Source organism: Orycteropus afer, unplaced genomic scaffold (genome assembly GCF_000298275.1).
Source record: "Orycteropus afer afer isolate SDZICR_OR568_19922 unplaced genomic scaffold, OryAfe1.0 scaffold00198, whole genome shotgun sequence".
Classification (NCBI taxonomy): Eukaryota; Metazoa; Chordata; class Mammalia; order Tubulidentata; family Orycteropodidae; genus Orycteropus; species Orycteropus afer.
In genome coordinates this window covers 2,751,419-2,770,683 of record NW_006921785.1, presented here as the reverse complement: position 1 = coordinate 2,770,683, position 19,265 = coordinate 2,751,419, and the positions used below count along the sequence as shown (strand labels likewise).

Sequence of the window (19,265 nt, the reverse complement as noted above, 5' to 3'; positions counted from 1 at the left end):
TATGTATGGGACTGTCACTGTTTTAGATCTCACTATATACCAGTGGTGAAGTGCCTAAGGCATTTGACTGCTAACCAGAAAGTTGGCAGTTCAAACCCACAAACTGCTCCATGGAAAGAAGACAGGGCAATCTACTTCCATAAAGATTTACCACCTTGGAAACCCAATGGGGATAGCTATGAGTTGGAACTGACTCATTGGCATTGAGTTTGGTTTTTTTGGTATACTGAAAGGAATCCTAGTGGCACAGTGGTTAAGTGCTTGCCTGCTAACCAAAAGGTCAGCTGTTTGAACTCACCAATCATCCTGCAGGAGAAAGATGTGGCAATCTGCTTGCATAAACACTTACAGCCTTGCTGACCCTATGGCAGCAGTTCTACTCTGTCCTTTAGGGTCACTATGAGTTGGAATTGACTGAACAGCAATGGGTATAAACTGGGAGAGATATATACAGAGATAATGGGACAATGTGGTAAATCCAAGGGGCCTACAGAGAGAACAATATAGGGGATCTAAAGCAGGATTCACGTAAGAAGTGATATCGGAACTTCTACAGGAACTTATGTGAACAGTCAGTGGTTTCATGAGAATTTCTAAACTTTACATTCCTTAACTTTTCTGTTGTAACTTTCTTTTAAAGCTTCTCTACAACTACCCTACTTCACTCTGAAAATAGTTTCTCCCACTGAGATTAACCAAACAAGTCAGAAAAACAAAAACACAAACCAAAAAAAACCCCACAAAGGTCTGAAGGCATCAAAAAGCAACTATGGCAGCCTGGACAAAGGTTGCAACATCCAAAGGATTTTGATTTTAGAGGGGAGTTTGCTGCAGCTACCTTCTCTCAGATCATTTGGTGATTTGTGGCAAGGGCATAGAACACAGAAAAAAGCTTAAAACACATAGCAGTCTCCTGGGCAGCGTGGACAAAAATTGGAATTCAGGGCTACCAAGTAGACACAACTTGAGATGCTAAGATGTGCAGAAAAAATGGATTGAAGGAATGAACCTCCAGATACTGAGTCCTCTATTTTATGCACATTTCCATTTAAGGCATTCACGCACTAAGAATGAAGCAGAAGGAAGCTGCTTTGTTGTTGTGGGTTCTAACATAGTGACAGAACAGAACTAAATGCTGCACAGTCCACTGCCATCTTTACAGTTATTGCTATGTCTGAACCCACTGTCACAGCCATTGTGTCAATCCATCTGCTTGAAGGTCTTCCTCTTTTTCTCTGATTCTCTGCTTTATCAGGCATAATATCCTTCTCCAGCATGTCCAAAATATACTCCTCTTCACTTTCAGCAAGCAAGGCTGTGTCATCTGCATAACACAGGTTGTTAATGAGTATTCCTCCAATCCCAATGCCATTTTTCTTCAAAATCTAGCATCATGGATTATTTGCTGAAGATATATTAAATGCTGTTGTTCTTGTTAGGTACCACCAGGTCAGTTCCAACTCACAGCAACCCTATGTACAAGAGAACAAAACACTGCCTAATCATGTGCCATGCTCACAATCCTGGTCACACTTGAGTCCATCATTACAGCCACTGTGTCAATCCATCATGTTGAGGGTCTTCCCCTTTTTTTCTGACCCTCCACTTTACCAAGCATGATATCCTTCTCCAGAGAATGGCCCCTTCTGACAACATGACCAAAGTAGGTAAGACAAAGTCTGGTCATTCTTGCTTCCAAGGAGCATTCTGGCTAGACTTTTCCAGGACAGATGTTAGTTCTCCTAGCAGTCCACAGTACTTTCAGCATTCTTCGCCAACACCACATCTCAAAAGAATCAACTCTACTTCAGTCTTCCTTATTCATTGTCCAGCACTCACATGCATATGAGGCGACGGAAAGTACCATGGCGTGGGTTAGGTTCATCTTAGTCTTCAAGAAGATACATTTGCTCTTCAGTGCTTGGAACAAGTCTTTTGTAGTAGATTTGCTCAATGCAGTATGTCTTTTCATGCCTTGACTGCTGCTTCCATTGGCATTGATTGTAGAACCAAGCAATATGAAGTCTTTGACAACTTCAGTCTTTTCTCCATTTATCATATGCAGTTTATTGGTCCAGTTGTGAGGATTTTTATTTTCTTTATATTGAGGTGCAATCCATACTGTAAAGTGTGGTCTTTAATCTTCATCAGTAAAGTGCTTCAAGTCATCCTCACTTTCAGCAAGCAAAGTTGTGTCATCTGTGTATCTCAGGTTGTTAATGAGCCTTCCTCCAATCCTGATGCTACGTGCTTCATGCAGTCCAGCTTCTCGGATTATTTGCTCAGCATACAGATTGAATGTTATTGTTGTTAGGTGCTGTCGAGTCATGTCTGACTCATAGCAACCCTATGCACAACAGAAACAAACACCCCCAGTCCTGCACCAGCTCCATGATCCTTGCTATACTTGAGCCCATCATTGTAGCCACTGTATCAGTCCATCAGGTTGAGGGCCTTCCCGTCTTTCGTCGACCCTCCACCTTACCAAGCATGACGTCCTTTTCCAGAGAATGGTCCCTTCTGACAACATGACCAACGTAGGTGAGATAAAATCTCGCTTCCGAGGAACATTCCAGCTGTACTTCCTCCAGATAGAATAGGTATGGTGAAAGGATGCAACCCTGACACACTCCATTCCTGATCTTATATCCGTGCAGTATCCCCTTGCTCTGATCGAATGATAGCCTCCTGGTCTATGGACAGGTTCCTCATGAGTACAATTAAGTGTTCTGGAATTCCTATTCTTCTCAATGTTACCCACAATTCGTTATGATCCACGCAGTTGAATACCTTTGCATAGTCAATAAAACACAAGTAAACATCTTCCTGGTATTCTTTGCTTTCAGCCAAGATCCATCTAACATCAACTATGATATCCCTCACTCCATATCCCCTTCTAAATGCAGCTTGCATTTCTGGAAGTTCTCTGTCGATATACTGCTGCAACCGTTTTTGAATTATCTTCAGTAAGATTTTATTTGTGCGTGATACCAATGATATTGTTTGACAATTTCCAAATTCTATGGGATCAGCTTTTTTTGGAATAGGTACAAAAAGATCTCTTCCAGTCAGTTGGAAAGGTAGCTGTTTTCCAAATCTCTCAGCATAGCTGAGTGAGTGTTTCCACTGCAGCATCCATTTGTTGAAACATCTCAATGGGTATTCCATCAATTCCTGGTGCCTTGTTTTTCACCAGTTCCTTCAGTGCAGCTTCAACTTCTTCCTTCAGTACCATTGGTTCTTGATTATATGTCACCTCCTGAAATTGATGATCATCTGCCAATTCTTTTTGGCATAGTGACTCTCCATATTTCCTCCACCTTCTTTTGATGTTTCCTGTATCATTCAACATATTGTCCATGGAATCTTTCAATATTGCAAGTCAAGGCTTAAATTTTTTCCTCAGTTCTTTCGGCTTGAGAAATGCAGTGCTCATTCTTCTCTTTTGGTTTTCTAATTCCAAGTCTGCACATTTCATTATAATAATTGATTTTGTCTTCTTGAGCTGCAGTTTGAAATCTTCTGTTGAGCTCTTTTATCTTGTTCATTTTTCCATTTGCTTTAGCAAAGGCAAGTTTCACAATCTCTTCTGATATCCATTTTGTTCTTTTCTTCCTTTCCTGTCTTTTTAATGACCTTTTGCTTCCTTCACAGATGATGTTCTTGATGTCATCCTACAATTCGTCTGGTTTTTGGTCATTGGGGTTCAATACATCAAATCTATTCTTTAAATGATCTCTAAATTCAGGTGGGATATAATAAAGGTCAAGTTTTGGCTCTCATAGACTTCTTTTAATTGTCTTCAGCTTCAACTTGAACTTGCATATGAGCAGTTGATGGTCTGTTGCACAATGAGCTCCTGGCCTTGTTCTGGCTGAAAATATTGAGCTTCTCCATCACCTGTTGCCACAGATACAGTTGATCTGATTCCTGTTTACTTCATCTGGCAAATCTTCACCTGTTTACATCACTGGTCTTACAAAATTCTACCATGTGATCTCCAGCATTATTTCTTTCACCAAGGCCATATTTTCTAACTCCTGGTGATTTTTCTTTGTTTCCAACTTTTGCATTCCAATCACCAGTGATAATTAACACATCTTGATTGCATGTTCAGTCAATTTCAGACTGCAGAAGCTGGTAAAAATATTCAATTTCCTCATCTTTGGCTTTGGTGATTGGTGTGTAAATTTGCATAGTAGTAGTATTAACTGGTCTTCCTTATAGGCATATGGATATTATCCTATCACTGACAGCATTGTGCTTCAGGATAGATCTTGATACACTGTGATGATGAATGCCATGTCATTCCTCTTCAATTTGTCATTCACGGCACAGATGATCATTTGATTGTCTGATTTAAAATAGCCAAAACTGGTCCATTTCAGCTCAACAATGCCTAGGATATCGATCTTATGCATTCCATTTCATTTCTGACAACTTCTCATTTTCCTATGATACTTCATACATTCCATGTTCCGATTATTAATGGATTTTTGCAGCTGTTTCTTCTCATGTTGAGACGTGCTGTATCAGCAAATGAAGGTCCCAAAAGCTTTACTCTTCCCACATCATTAAGGTCAGCTCTACTCTGAGCAGCTATTCCCCAGTCCTATTTTGAGTGTCTTCTGACCTTAGGGGCTCATCTTCAGGCACTATATTGGACAATGTTTCAGGACTATTCATAAAGTTTTCCAATAATGTGTCAGACAGCGTTCCACTGTTATTCATAAGACTTTCACCAGTCAATTCTTTGAGAAGTGGATGGCTTCTTCCTTCTTCTGAGTTGGTCTTAGTCTGGAAGCTCCACTGAAGTCTGTCCACCATGAGTAACCCTGCCAGCATTTGAAACACCACTGGCACTCCCTCCAGCCTCACAGCGACACACAACCACCACCGTAAGACAAACTGACAGACAAGTTTGCCTCCCTTAGCTATTCTAAACCCTTCCGCTCACTTCCTTGCCTGCTGGTGCCTGGCTTACTCATGTTTACTGGCGCTGCCCCCAGGTGCTCTGACACCTGCCTGCTGGCGTCTGGCTTGCTGATGCTTACCGGCACCTCCCCAGGCACTCCTACACCTGCCTTCTGGCACCCAGCTCACTGACATGCATATGAGGCGACTGAAAACACGCTGGCTTGGCTTAGGTGCACGTTAGTCTTCAAAGTGACATCTTTGCTCTTCCAACACTTTTGCAGCAGATTTTCCCAGTACAATACAACGTCTGATTTCTTGACTGCTGCTTCCATGGGTGTTGACTGGGGAGCCACGTAGTATGAAATCTTTGACAATTTCAATCTTTTCTCCATTTATCATGATGCTGGTTATTGGTCCAGGTATAAGGATTTTCATTTTTTGTGTGTGTGTTGAGGTGTAATCCATCCTGCAGACTACAGTCTTTAATTTTCATTACCAAGTGCTTCAAGTCATCTTCATTTTCAGCAAGCAAGGCTGTGTCATCTGCTTATCTGTAGTGGTTATGTTTGTGTGTTAACTTGGCTGGGCCTGGTTGAGTAGCTGGGCAGCTGGTGGTAGTTATTTCCCATGATGAGACTGGCAATCAACTCCATGGTGGGATCTATCATAAGGAGCTGAGTAGCTGCTTTGGGTACATGGTCTGCTTCCACATATAAGCAGCAGCTTTGGAAATGGTCTCTAGCTTATGGCACGCTTGGACCCTGCATGTAGCCATGTCATTGTTCAGCAGCCTGCCATGCTCTGCCAACTTTGGGACTTACAATGGACTTGAATTAATGACCTGCCATGTGGTTTGGTAACATCAAGACTGTGCCTTTTTACTTGTCAACCTTTGGTTTGGCAGCCTCAGCAGCCAGCAGCTTTCTGAGTAAAGAAAAGCCTCTAGCTTCAGTGGGCCAGGAGCTGGAGGCAGAGCTGAAGCCCAAGGCTGAGGGGCTTTCACCCAGCCCCTAGAGCTTAGGACTTTGAACTTGGACTTAAAGCCTCCAAATTATAAGAATAAACTCCTGTTTGTTAAGGCCATTCCATTTGTGGTATATTCCTGTCAGAGTGGCACTAGGTAACCAGAGCAGTATTGCAGGTTTTTAATGAGTCTTTCTCCAATCCTGATGCCACATTCTTCTTCATATAGTCCAGCTTCTCAGATTATTTGCTCAGCATACAGACTGAATAAGTATGGTGAAAGGACACAATCCTGACACATACCCTTCCTGATTTTAAACGTGCAGTATCCTGAAAGACAGCCTCATGGTCTATGCACAGGTTCCTCATCGGCACAATTAAGTGTTCTAGAATTCCCATTCTTCATAACGTTACCAATCATTTGTAATGATCCATACAGTTGAATGCTTCTGCACAGTCAATAAAACACAAGTAAACATCTTTCTGGTATTTGCTTTCAGCCAAGATACACCTGACATCAACAATGATATTTCTTGTTCTATGTCCTCTTCTGAATCCAACTTGCATCTCTGGAAGCTCCCTGTCAACATATTGCTGCAACCTTTTTTGAATTATCTTCAGCAAAATTTTACTTGAGTGTGATATTAATATTGTTAGATAATTTCCACATTCTCTTGGATCGTCTTTCTTTGGAATGAGTATAAATAAGGATCTCTTCTGGTCAGTTGGCCAGATAGCTGTCTTCCAATTTACTTGGCACAGATGACTGAATGCCTCCTGTGTGGCATCTGTTTGTTGAAATACCTCATTGGGTATTCTGTCAATTCCTGGAGCCATGCTTTTTGCCAATTTCTTCAGTGCAGCTTGGACTTCTTCCTTCAATACCATTAGTTCTTGATCATATGCCACCTCCTGAAATAGATAGATACTAACCAAATGTTTTTGGTACAGTGACTCTGTATTCTCCTTCTCTTCTTTTGATGTTTCCTGTATCATTCAATATTTTGCTCATAGGATCTTCCAATATTGCAACTCAAGGCTTAAAATTTTTCTTCAGTTCTTTTAGCCTGAGAAATGCCAAGCATGTTCTTCCCTTTTAGTTTTCTAACTCCAGGTCTTTGTACATTTCATTATAATAGCTGACTATGTCTTCTTGAGTTGCTCTTTGAAATCTTCTATTAAGCTCTTTTATCTTGTCATTTCTTCTACTGGCTTTAGCTACTCTCTGTTCAAGAGCAAGTTTCAGAGTCTCTTCCTTTCCCATCTTTTTAATGATCTTTTGCCTTCTTCATGTATGATGCTCTTGATGTTATCCCACAATTCATCCAATCTATTCTTCAGACAGTCTCCAAATCAGGTGGGACATAATCAAGGTCATATTTTGGCTCTCACGGACTTGTTTTAATTTTTTTCAGCTTCAACTTGAAATTGCATACAAGCAGTTGATGGTCTTGCACAGCCAGCTCTTGGCCTTGTTTTAGCTGAAGATACTGAACTTCTCTATTGCCTCTTTCCACTGATGTAGTCGATCTGATTCCTGTATATTCCACCTGATTAAGTTCACATTAATAGCCATCATTTATGTTGCTGAAAAAGGTATTTGCAATGAATAAGTCACTGGTCTAGCAAAACTCCATCATGCAATCTCCGGCACTGTTTCTATCATCAAGGTTGTATTTCCCAACTACCAGTGATTCTTTTGTTTTCAACTTTCACATTCTAATCACCAGTAATAACACATCTTGACTGCATGTTTGGTCAATTTCACACCGCTGAACTTGGTAAAAATTTTCCAATCCTCATCTTTGGCTTTGGTGTTTAGTACATAAATTTGAATAATAATATTAACTGCCTTTCCTTGTAGGAATATGGATATTATCCTATCTCTGACAACATTATATTTCAGGATATATCTTGAAACATTCTTTGTGACAATGAATGCCATGCCACGGCTCTTCAATCTGTCATTCTTGGCATAGGGGATCATGTGACTGTCTGATTCAAAATGGCCAAAACCAGTTCATTTCAACTCACTAATGCATAGAATAGGAGTTCTGGTGGTGTAGTGCCTAATGCATTTGACTGCTAACCAAAAGGCTGGCAGTTCAAACCCACCAGCCACTCCTCAGATGAAAGGCTGGGCAATCTACTTCCATAGTGATACTGCCTTGGAAACCCAAGGAGGGGTCACTCGCTATGAGTTGGATCCAACTCCATGGCAATGAGCTTGGGTTTTTAATGCCCAGGATATTGATCTTTAAGTGTTCCATTTCATTTTGACAATTTTTCTAAATTCATACTTTGTACATTCCACATTCCAATTATTAATGGATGTTTACAGGTGTTTCTTCGCATTTTAATTTGTGCTCCATCAGCAAATGGAGGTCCCAAAAGCTTTACTATATCCATGTCATAAAGGTCAACTCTACTCTAAAGAGACAGCTCTTCCCCAGTTGTATTTTATAAGATTAAGTGAAAAACACAACCTTGATGCACAATTTTTCTGATTTTAAACCATACTGTATCATCTTGTTCTGTTTAAATGACTGACTCTTGATCTAAGAACAGGCTCTGTATGAGCACAATTAAGTGTTCTGGAATTCTCATTTTTGTTATGCTGTCTATAATTTGTTACGATCCACACAGTCAAGTGTATTTGTATAGTCAATAAAACATGGGTAAATATCTTTCCCACCATTTATCTGTCAGTCTGTCAAACTGTGATGGCTTGTGTGTTGCTGTGATGCTGGAAGCTATGCCATTGGTATTTCAAATAACAGCAGGGTCACCCATGGTACAGAATTTTCAATAGAGCTTCCAGACTAAGAAAGTGGCCACTGAAAACCTTATGAATAATAGTGGAACACTGTCTGACATAGTGTCAGAAGATAAGCCACTACGGTTGGCAGGCACTCAAAATACAACCGGGGAAGAGCTGCCTCCTCAAAGTAGAAACTAAACCAAACCAAACTCAGTACCATCAAGTCAATCCCGACTCATAGCAACTACTCCTTGGGTTTCTGTGGCGATATCTTTATGGAAGTAGATTGCCCAGTCTTCCTTCTGAGAAGTGGTTGGTGGGTTTGAACCACCAGCCTTCTGTTTAGCAGTCACATGCCTCAGGCACTACGCCACCAGAGTTCCCCCCTTAAAGGCAATTTAAAGACATGGAGGGTGGAGGGCTTTTGGGACCTTCATTTGTTGATATGGCAAGACTGAAAATGAGAAGAAACAGCTGCAAACATTAACAATTGGAATATGGAATGTATGAAGTATAAATCTAAGAAAATTGAAAGTTGTTGAAAATGAAATGGAATGCATAAAGATGAAAATCCTAGGAACTAGCTGAAATGGACCGGTATTGGCCATTTTGAATCACACAGTCATATGGTCTACTATGCTGGGAATGACAAATTGAAGAGGAATGGCAGCACATTCACCGTCAAAAAGAACATTTCAAGATCTGTGCCACAGTACAATGCTGTGAGTGACAGGATAATATCCATACACTTATAAGGAAGACCAGTTATTTTTACTATTATTCCTATTTATACATTAATCACTAAAGCCAAAGATGGAGATTTTTTACCAACTCTTGCAGTCTTAATCAAACATGCAATCAAGATGCATTTATAGTTACAGATGATTAGAATAAGAAAGATGGAAACAAAGGAGAAAGATCAGTAGTTAGAAAATATGACCTTGGTGATAGAAAAAACACCAGAGAGCATATGAAAGAATTTTACAAGATCAATGATTTATTCATTATAAACACCTTTTTCAACAATGTCCCTTTTTCAACAACAACTATACATTATGTACATTGCCAGATGCAATACACAGGAATCAAACTCACATCTGTAGAAACAGATGATGGAGAAGCTAAGTGTCATCAGTCAGAACAAGACCAGGGACTGACTGAGAAACAGACCACCAACTACTCATACCAAGTTCAAGGTGAAGCTGAAGAAAATTAAAACAATCCATGACATCCAAAATGCAACCTTGAGTATATTCTACCTGCATTTAGAGACCATTTCAGGAACAGCTTTGATGTGCTTAACACTAATGACTGAACACTAGATAAGTTGCAGGTTGGTATCAAGGATATCATATATGAAGCAAGCAAAAGAGCATTAAAAGAAAAAGAGACCACACAGGTATAAGAAGAGGCTGTGAAACTTGTTCTTGAATGTAGTATAGCTAAAGTGAATGGATGAAATGATAAAGTAAAAGAGCTGAATAGAAGATTTCAAAGTGCACCTCAAGAGGACAAAGTAAAACATTATAATAAAATATGCAAAGAGCTGGAATTAGAAAACCAAAAGGAAAGAACACACTTCGGATTTCACAAGCTCAAAGAACTGAAAAAAAAATTCAAGCCTCAAGCAGCAACATTATAGGACTCTACAACAACAGCAACAGCATAGGCAAAATATTGAATGACGTAGGGAGCATCAAAAGAAAATGGAAGGAATAAGAGAGTCACTGTACCAAAAAGAATTGGTCAATGTTCATCCATTTAAGGAGAGAGCATATGATCAAGAACCAATGGTATTGAAGGAAGAAGTTCAAGGTGAACTGAAGGCACTGGTGAAAAACAAGTCTCCAAGTATTGGAGGAATACCTATTGGGATGATTCAACAAATATATGCAACACTGGAAATGCTCACTTGTCTATGCCAAGAAATTTGAAGACAGCTATCTGGCCAACTGACTGATCCATATTTGTGCCCATTCCAAAAAAAGATGATACAATATAATGCTGAAATTATCGAACAGTATCATTAATACCACATGCAAGATAATTTTGCTGAAGATAATTTAAAAAGGGTTGCAGCAGGACAAAGACAGGGAACTATTAGAAATTCAAGCCAGATTCCTCAAATGATGTAGAATAAGGGATATTATTGTTGTCAGATAGATCTTGGTTGAAAGCAGAGAGTATCAGAAAGATGTTTAGCTGTGTTTTATTGACTATGCAAATGCACTTGATTATGTGGCTCATAATAAACTATGGATAACACTGTGAAGAACGGGAATTCCAGAACATTTAATTGTTCTCATGAGGAACCTGTACATAGACCAAGAGACAGCTATTTAAAGAAAACAAGGGGATATTGAGTGATTTGAAATTGGAAAATGTGGGGAAGGGTTGTATCCTTTCACTAATTCAATTTGTATGCTGAGCAAATAATCTGAGAAGCCGTATAATATGAAAAATGCAGCATCGGAATTAGGGGGGGAAGACTAATTAACAACCTGTGCTATGCAGATTACACAACCTGCTTGCTGAAAGCGCAGAAGATATGAAGTACTTACTATGAATATCAAAGACTACAGCCTTCAGTATAGATTACATCTCAACATAAACAAAAATCGTTAAAGTGGACCAATAAGCAACAGTATGATAAACAGAGAAAAGACTGAAGTTGTACTTGGATATACAAGCAATGCCATGGAAGCAGCAGTCAAGAATTCAAATGATGTACTGCATTGGGCAAACCTGCTGCAAAATACCTCTTTAACGTGTTAAAGCACAACGACGTCACTTTGAAGACTAAAGTGCACCTTACCCAAACCCTGGTATTTTCAATGGATTCATATGCATGTGAAAGCTGGACAATGAGTAAGGAAGACTGAAGAATGGATGTCTTTAAATTGTGGTGTTGGTGAAGAATACTGTGTGTACCATAGACTGCCAGAAGAATGGACAAATCTGTCTTGGAAGAAGTACTGCTGGAATTCTTAGAAACAAGAATGGAGAGACTTTGTCTCTTGTACTTTGGTCATTCTATCATGAAGAACCAGTCCCTTAAACAGGATATTATGGTCAGTAAAATAGAGGGTCAGTAAAAAAGAGGAAGACTGTCAACAGGATGAAATGACACAGTGGTTTCAACAACAGGCTAAAGCACAGCAATGACTGTGAAGATGGGATGTGACTGGGCAGCCTTCCATTCTATTGTCCACAGGGCTGCTATGAGGTGGAACCGTCTGTATGACACTTAACAACAGTTAACTTTCTGAAATGGCTGAATGCTGATCAATACTTTTTGGTACAGTGACTCTGTGTATTTCTTTCATTTTCTTTTGCTATTTCCTGCACTGTTCAATATTTTGCCCATGGAATAAGTCAATATTGCAATTCAAGGCTTAAACTTTTTCTTCAGTTCTTTCAGCTTAAGAAATGCTGAGTGTGTCCTTTCCATCTGCTTTTCTAACTCCAGGGACTTGTTACTGTGTCCAGAATGCTGCGATGGCTCTCCATTTTACTCAACATAAAAACTAAAGTCTATACAATGGCCTAGAAGTCCTTATTATCTTCCTCCCCATGTCCCCTTTAGCCCTTTGACTTTTCACCTCCTAATCTTCATTCTGTTGTAGACACAATGGCCTCCTTGCTGTTCACTGAACATGACTGTCATCCAACCACCCCAAGGGCTTTGCACTAGCTATTCTCTTTGTTTGGAACACTCCTGCCCCAGAGAGCCACATTACTACCTCCTCCATTTTCTGCAATTCCTGGTTCAAATATCACTTTCTCAATGCAGCACTCCAATATCCCACTTTGCTCTACTTGCACCACACTTACAACCTTCTAACATATGTGTAATATGCTCTGTAATATACTGTAATAACTTATACTTCCTGTTTATTTAAATGTTTTTCTCCTTTTACTTGTATGTATCCTCCATCAAGGCAAGGATCTTTGTTTTGTTCACCAATGCACTGCCTGGAGCAGTGTGGCATATGTTAAGTATATGTTATTTAGTGAATGAAAATCTCTGTGGGTGTATATATTTGGCTTCCTCTCATGACAATGGATAAACCTTTTTTTTTGTTGAGAATATACATAGTGAAACATACGACAATTCAACCACTTCTACATATACAATTCAGTGACATCAATTACATTCTTTGAATTGTGCAATCATCCTCACCCTCCTTTTAGGTTGTTCTACATCCATTAACATAAATTCACTGCCCCTTAAGGTTCCTATCTAATTTTACAAGTAGATGTTGTCACTTTGATTCCACATAGATAGATCTTAAGATATAATGCTCAAGGAAGGCATTTTTCACTAGGTAAGCTGAATTACTGTTTGCTTTTAAGAAGACTTCACGGGATATTTTTGGTTTAAGTTTTAAAGACTATCCCAGCCTTCTTGGCTCCAATGTATGAGCACTTGCAATTCTGTTGAGCATTTAAAATTCTGTTCTGCATTATACTCCTTTTGATCAGAATTCTCTGATAGAGCCTTTGATCACAATGTTGAGTTAACAGTAATGGGCACCATCTAGTTCTTTTGGTCTCATGGCAAAGGAAGCAATTGTTCATGGAGGCATCAAGGCACACATTCACAGATGAACTCTTATTGCTTCTATAGATGAATAACTTGTAAATTGACTTTCAGCCTCTTTAACCTCAATGATTTTGTCCCTGCCATTGTTCCTTTTCTCTTGCGTCATTTTGTTACCTTTCTACTGAATCTTTAAAACCAGCATATACATAACTTTAAAAATTTTCTCTTCATTCAATATATTTCAACTGCTATTACCCCATTTCTATTTTTTTTACAGTAAAACTAGGACATTACCCATATTTACTGTTTCTACTCTAAATATGCTCATTCTCTAATTTAGCCTCTCACTACCTTACTGAGGATAAATCCAAAGGCCTGATGGCTCAGTCCAGCCTGGCTCCCACTGCACCTCTAGCCTCCTCTCCCACCGCTCTCTACTCACTCACTCAGGTCCCATCATGCTGGCTTCTGGCTGTTATGACTATAGTTCCCACACTAGGAATGATTCCAAATGCTACATTATCAATACTTTATCTAGTTAAAATTATTCATTTCTGCATAATGAGTAAATCTCATTGAAGGGATTGCTTTCCTGAGGCACTTCATTTACACAGCCTATTTTCTTACCTTAACTGGAGAGCGGGTCATCATCTCGCCAGAGCCTCGAGGGAATATTCGTGCCTGGGCAATCATTTCCAATACGCTAGTTTTTCCAGCACTCTGATCTCCAACCACAACAACCTTACCAAAAAAATAACATTCATTTGAATTTTTCAGACATAGAACTATATTTAAATAAATGTGGGTGCTACTCTGATATTTTACTTTTTCGAAACCAAACTCACTGCCGTTGAGTCAGATCTGACTCATAGCAACCCCTCCTTGGATTTCCAAGGCAGTATCATTATGGAAGTAGATTACTCATTCCTCTTTCTGAGGAGTGGCTGGTGGGTTTGAACCATCAGCCTTCTGGTTAGCAATCATATGCCTTAGGCACTATGCCACCAGAGCTCCCATTTTAGTCTTTTAAAGTATCTACAATTAAAGAAATGATTTTTAAAATATTATCAGTGAAAATATGATGGTTGATATGCATACTGAGACTATAAGCAGCACTGTATTATCTGGATCCATTATTTATAGCAAAAATTATTTAAATAACTTGTGTAATTTAAATCACAATTTCTAAAATCAGATTACTAATTTTCTACAAATCTTTTCAGTAGCTAATTTTTGGCTAACAAAATGTACATATAATTCTATGAGGCTAACTTTCACTCATGTCTAATTTAATCTGCTATTCAGGTATTTTTGGGAGCTCTGGTAGCATAGTGGCTAAGACACTTGCCTGCTAACCAGACAGCTGGCGGTTCAAACCCACCAGCCACTCCTCGGAAGGAAGGTTGGGCAATCCTACTTTCCGTATCCGTAGTGATACTGCCTCGGAAACCCAAGGAGGGGTCGCTATGAGTCGGGTTTGACTCGACGGCACATAACAACAACCACATCATGCAGGTATTTTAACATTATGAATATTTTAGATATATAATGCTAAATATTTGATAGCCTTCCTTCATAGCAGAAAAATATAAGGAAAGTAATGTACCAAAAAGAAGAGCTAGAGTTAAGCATTCAGTGTCTAAGACATCAATGACAACACATGAATAAAACTGTGTAGATTCCACACATATAATTGTATTTATATTTGAAAAATTAAAGCATATTTTCTGCTTACAGGCAAGTTTACTGTCTATTAATTTCTCACTTACTCGTGGCAGATGATCTTGTGTATTATAACTGGCATCATAATCAGACAGAACATCAAGAACTTCAGAATACATATCAATCAAAGATTTCTGTAAAATTTAAAAAAGAAAAACATATATAATACATTAAAAATATTACCACAAATGTGTCAAGAAAAAAGCTGATAAATTCAAAGTTTTCTATATCACTGTAGGTTTTTTTAATTATGTAAATATTCATAGTGAAAACTAAAATATTATAAAATAAAATTCCATTACTTCTTATCTAATTTACCTATAATTATTTAGAGATACTCTAATTTAATAAAGGACATTAATTCAGGATTTCCTGACCTTTTAATTAAATAGTAAACAGTTATTAGTTAATACTGAAGAGCAAATATTAAATGCCTAATAGAAGACCATTAACACCATAAAAGCCAAATAAGGGGCACGGTAGCCAATTGACCAGGAAATCATCCCCTCCTCATTTAGGTGTAATAGTGAGAGTGAAAGGAGCTCTGGTGGTGTAGTGCCTAACTAATTTGATTGCTAACCAGAGGTATGGCAGTTCAAACCCACCAGCGAGAGAGCGAGAGAGTGAGAGAGCGAGAGAGCAAGAGAGTGCCTGAAGAGAGGATAAAAGTAAAGAAAGTATATCCTGACAAGTAGGCAGGCTAAAACCTGAGCCCAAAGGGCAAATTTGCTCTGTTTCTTCTCTCTGTGTTAACCGTGACTGCAGACAGTACCTTGCAAAAACAAGCTTCATGTATTTGATGAACAAACGAATAGGACTAAAAACTGAAGGAAAAAAAAAAAGGCTACCATCAAGCATTTTATAATTATAGATAAGAGATTTTAGTTTTAATGCCAAGGTAGGAGCAAAATGAGGGCCTAAGGTTCTTTTTATCTCTTAACACCTGGAAATAATTAAATGGAAGGCAATTGCCATCCTACTCATCTAAAAGTAAACATTCTTCATAACCTTTTCATTTTAAGAAAAAAAAAAAAAAAAACTCTTTGAGATAAACTCTCACATATATTAATAGTTGGACACGAGGTTAACATATATTAACACTTGGATATGAGTTTTTCAACTACCTCATATCACCTGTAAATAAACCCATATTGTTTATCTATTTTGTGTAATCATGATTTAGAATTATAGCTGCTACTGAATGCTAGTTAAATTGTTATGTTGTTATGTGCCGTCGAGTCAAACCCGACTCATAGCGACCCCTCCTTGGGTTTCCGAGGCAGTATCACCACGGAAGTAGGATTGCCCAACCTTCATTCCGAGGAGTGGCTGGTGGGTTTGAACCGCCAGCCGTCTGGTTAGCAGGCAAGTGTCTTTAGCCACTATGCTACCAGAGCTCCCATACATAGTTAAATTAGAACTATGTATTTCTGAACCCTGGCTAAAGAAGGTATAGTCTATGATTTACTGCAGTTTTGCTATACACATTATGCTTATAATAAAGATAAAATTATTTCAATTTAGTTTAGTACATATGGCTTTGATGAATGGGGAATAAGATTTACTCTACCGATAATGTTAATTGCCAATGTGCTGATGATAACAATAACAGTAAACATTTTTTTTCAAAAACTGTTTAAAATGTCCAAGGAACCTTCTAAAAGAAAATGTTAATTTTTTTTTTTAAACTGAAGATGTGGCTTACTGGTTCACTGGGAATACAAGTGATGCAGAGATGATCTGTTGTATTTAAATGTTCATCAATTCATGATTGTGATTTTATAGCTGGAGAAATGAAATAAGCCTAAAAATAAACTAGGTATTTCAGGCAGGGTTGGGGGGAAGAAAAAAAAGTAGAACCCTGATTTAAGATAAATAACTCTTAAAAGGATGAAGATTTTTATGGTAGAGTAGAAAATAAATGTGTGGAGACTATAATTTGTGAGTGTCTTAATATAGGTTGGGAACTCCCTGCCACCAAGGCCTTCAGGATGATAGAGCACTTGACAGTTCTTTAAAAACTGGGATCACAGAAATATAATGGGCAAAGTTTCAAGAATTAATCAAATTAAAAATACCTTAAGTTTTCTTTGATGAATGCCTTTGTCATCTTTTTGTAATACCATTTTTCTCAATTCTTTGTTCTCCTTTTCTAACCGTTCCAAGATTCTCTGGTACTTTAACTGTAACAAAATAATACATATAACTATTTATAAAAAAGACTGGTTAACAAATAACATTAATAAGTCTAGATTAAATCTTCCCCCAAATCCTAAAGTCACTTCTTTTGACTATTGAAAATGAAATATTATGTTTAAAAAATTTCTATGAAAAAGTTGAGAATAAAACAAAATTATGAATATCATCTCGTCATGCAAATAGTGAAATATATTATGGTTTTCTATCACAATCTGGCATTTTATTTGGAAAATTCTTTGATACTTACAGTGAAGAAATTAAATAACTTAAAAATGCTAAAAATTTAAAATTGTAAAGTGGGTTCTTAAGTATATTTCCTATTATATCAAATTTGTAAGTCTTCGCTAAACATTCAATAAAAATTCAAATTATCAACAATATTTTATGTTTTAATTAAAATGATATAAAATTAGCTAACAGTATTTAAGCATGCATTATATAGCAAGCCCTTTACTAAGGGTTTTACATGTATTAATTCAGCCCTTACAGAAATCCCATGAGGCAGGGGTTATACAGATTAGGAACCTGAGATTGGGGAAGCTTGGTAGCTTGCCCAAAGTCACCCACTAATAAGTAATGGAGGAGGTTATGAATACCCAGAGTACAGGGTTTACACTCTTCCAAGCTTTTTTAAGTTTCTATGACCAGAGATTATGATTTTCAAAATATCAATATAGCTTTTAAAAGATGAATATTCTTAGACAGGTTATTTTGTCAAAGCAGTTGTTTGGATATACATTTTCTTCTCAAAATACTTGAGCTTTGCTAATTGGTCTTCCTTTTTTATAGTATTACTCTTTAAATATCTATGCTCAAAACTATTAGAAATTACTTTTTTGTACAATCAGCAGAGAATATTTATGTCCAATTTATAACATCATGCCTATTATAATGGAAAGCAATATTTCTTATAAGATTCTATCATTAAACCCCACCACTCATTTGTTAACTTGTCATACTGGGGTAGCTTACGTGTGGTTGTGATGCTAGAAGCTATGCCACTGGTATTTCAAATACCAGCCAGGTCACCCATGTTTCAGAAGAGCTTCCAGAGTAAGAAAGATTAGGAAGAAGGAAGAGGCAGTTCATTTCGAAAAACTAGCCACTGAAATTGGGCAATCCTACTTCTGAAGTGACACTGCCTCGGAAACCCAAGGAGGGGTCGCTATGAGTCGGGGGCCGACTCGATGGCAAATAACAACAACAACAACAACAAGCCACTGAAAACCTTATGAATAGAAGTGAAACAGTGTCTGACATAGTGCCAGAAGATGAGTCCCTCAGATTAGAAGGTACTCAAAACACAACTGGGGAAGAGCTGTCTCCTCGAAGCAGAGATGACCTTAATGATGGGGACAGAGTAAAGCTTTTGGGACCTACATTTGCTGATATGGCAAGACTGAAAATGAGAAGAAATTTTATTAGAAAAAATAAACATTTATTAATAATTGAAACACGGAATGTAAAAAGTATGAATCCAGGAAAACTGCAAGTTGTCAAAAATGAAATGGAAGGCATAAAGATCAAAATCCTAGGCATTAGTGGGCTGAAATGGACTGGTATTGGCCATTCTGAATCAGACAATCATTTGGTCTACTATACTGAGAATGACAAATTGAAGAGGAATGGTGCCACATTCATCATCAAGAAGACTATTTCAAGATTTATCCTGAAGTACAGCACTGCCAGTGACAAGATAATATCCACATGCCTATATGGAAGACCAGTTACTTCTACTATTATTCAAATTTACACACCAATCACTAAAGTCAAAGATGATGAAATTGAAGATTTTTACCAACTTCTGAAGACTGAAATTGACCAACCATGTAATCAAGATGTATTGATAATTCCTGGTGATTAGAATGTGAAAGCCAGAAACAAAGAAGCAGCATCAGCAGTTGCAAAATATGGCTCTGGTGATAGAAATGACACCAGAGAACATATGACAGAATTTTACAAGACCAAAGACTCACTCATTCGTTGCAAATACCTTTCTTCAAAAACCTAAACAGTGACTGTACATGCTCGCCTCACCATACGGAATACACAGGAATCAAATCAACTACATCTGTGGAGACAATGGAGACGCTCAATATCACCAGTCAGAACAAGACAAGCGAACAGACAATCAACTGCATATGCAAGTTCAAGGTG

At 38.1% G+C, this 19,265-nt stretch overlaps 1 protein-coding gene across 1 annotated transcript in view; it reads right to left on the bottom strand.

The window, feature by feature from the left end:
• The window catches only part of OPA1 (OPA1 mitochondrial dynamin like GTPase), a 100,906-nt gene that overhangs the window by 62,651 nt on the left and 18,990 nt on the right, over positions 1 to 19,265 (bottom strand). The window contains exons 5-7 of the mRNA XM_042781943.1: positions 16,988 to 17,092; positions 14,957 to 15,043; positions 13,815 to 13,928 (exon numbers count right to left, since the gene is read on the bottom strand). Of these exons, the coding sequence (XP_042637877.1) occupies positions 13,815 to 13,928; positions 14,957 to 15,043; positions 16,988 to 17,092 (306 nt within the window). The remainder of the gene's footprint in view (positions 1 to 13,814; positions 13,929 to 14,956; positions 15,044 to 16,987; positions 17,093 to 19,265) is intronic.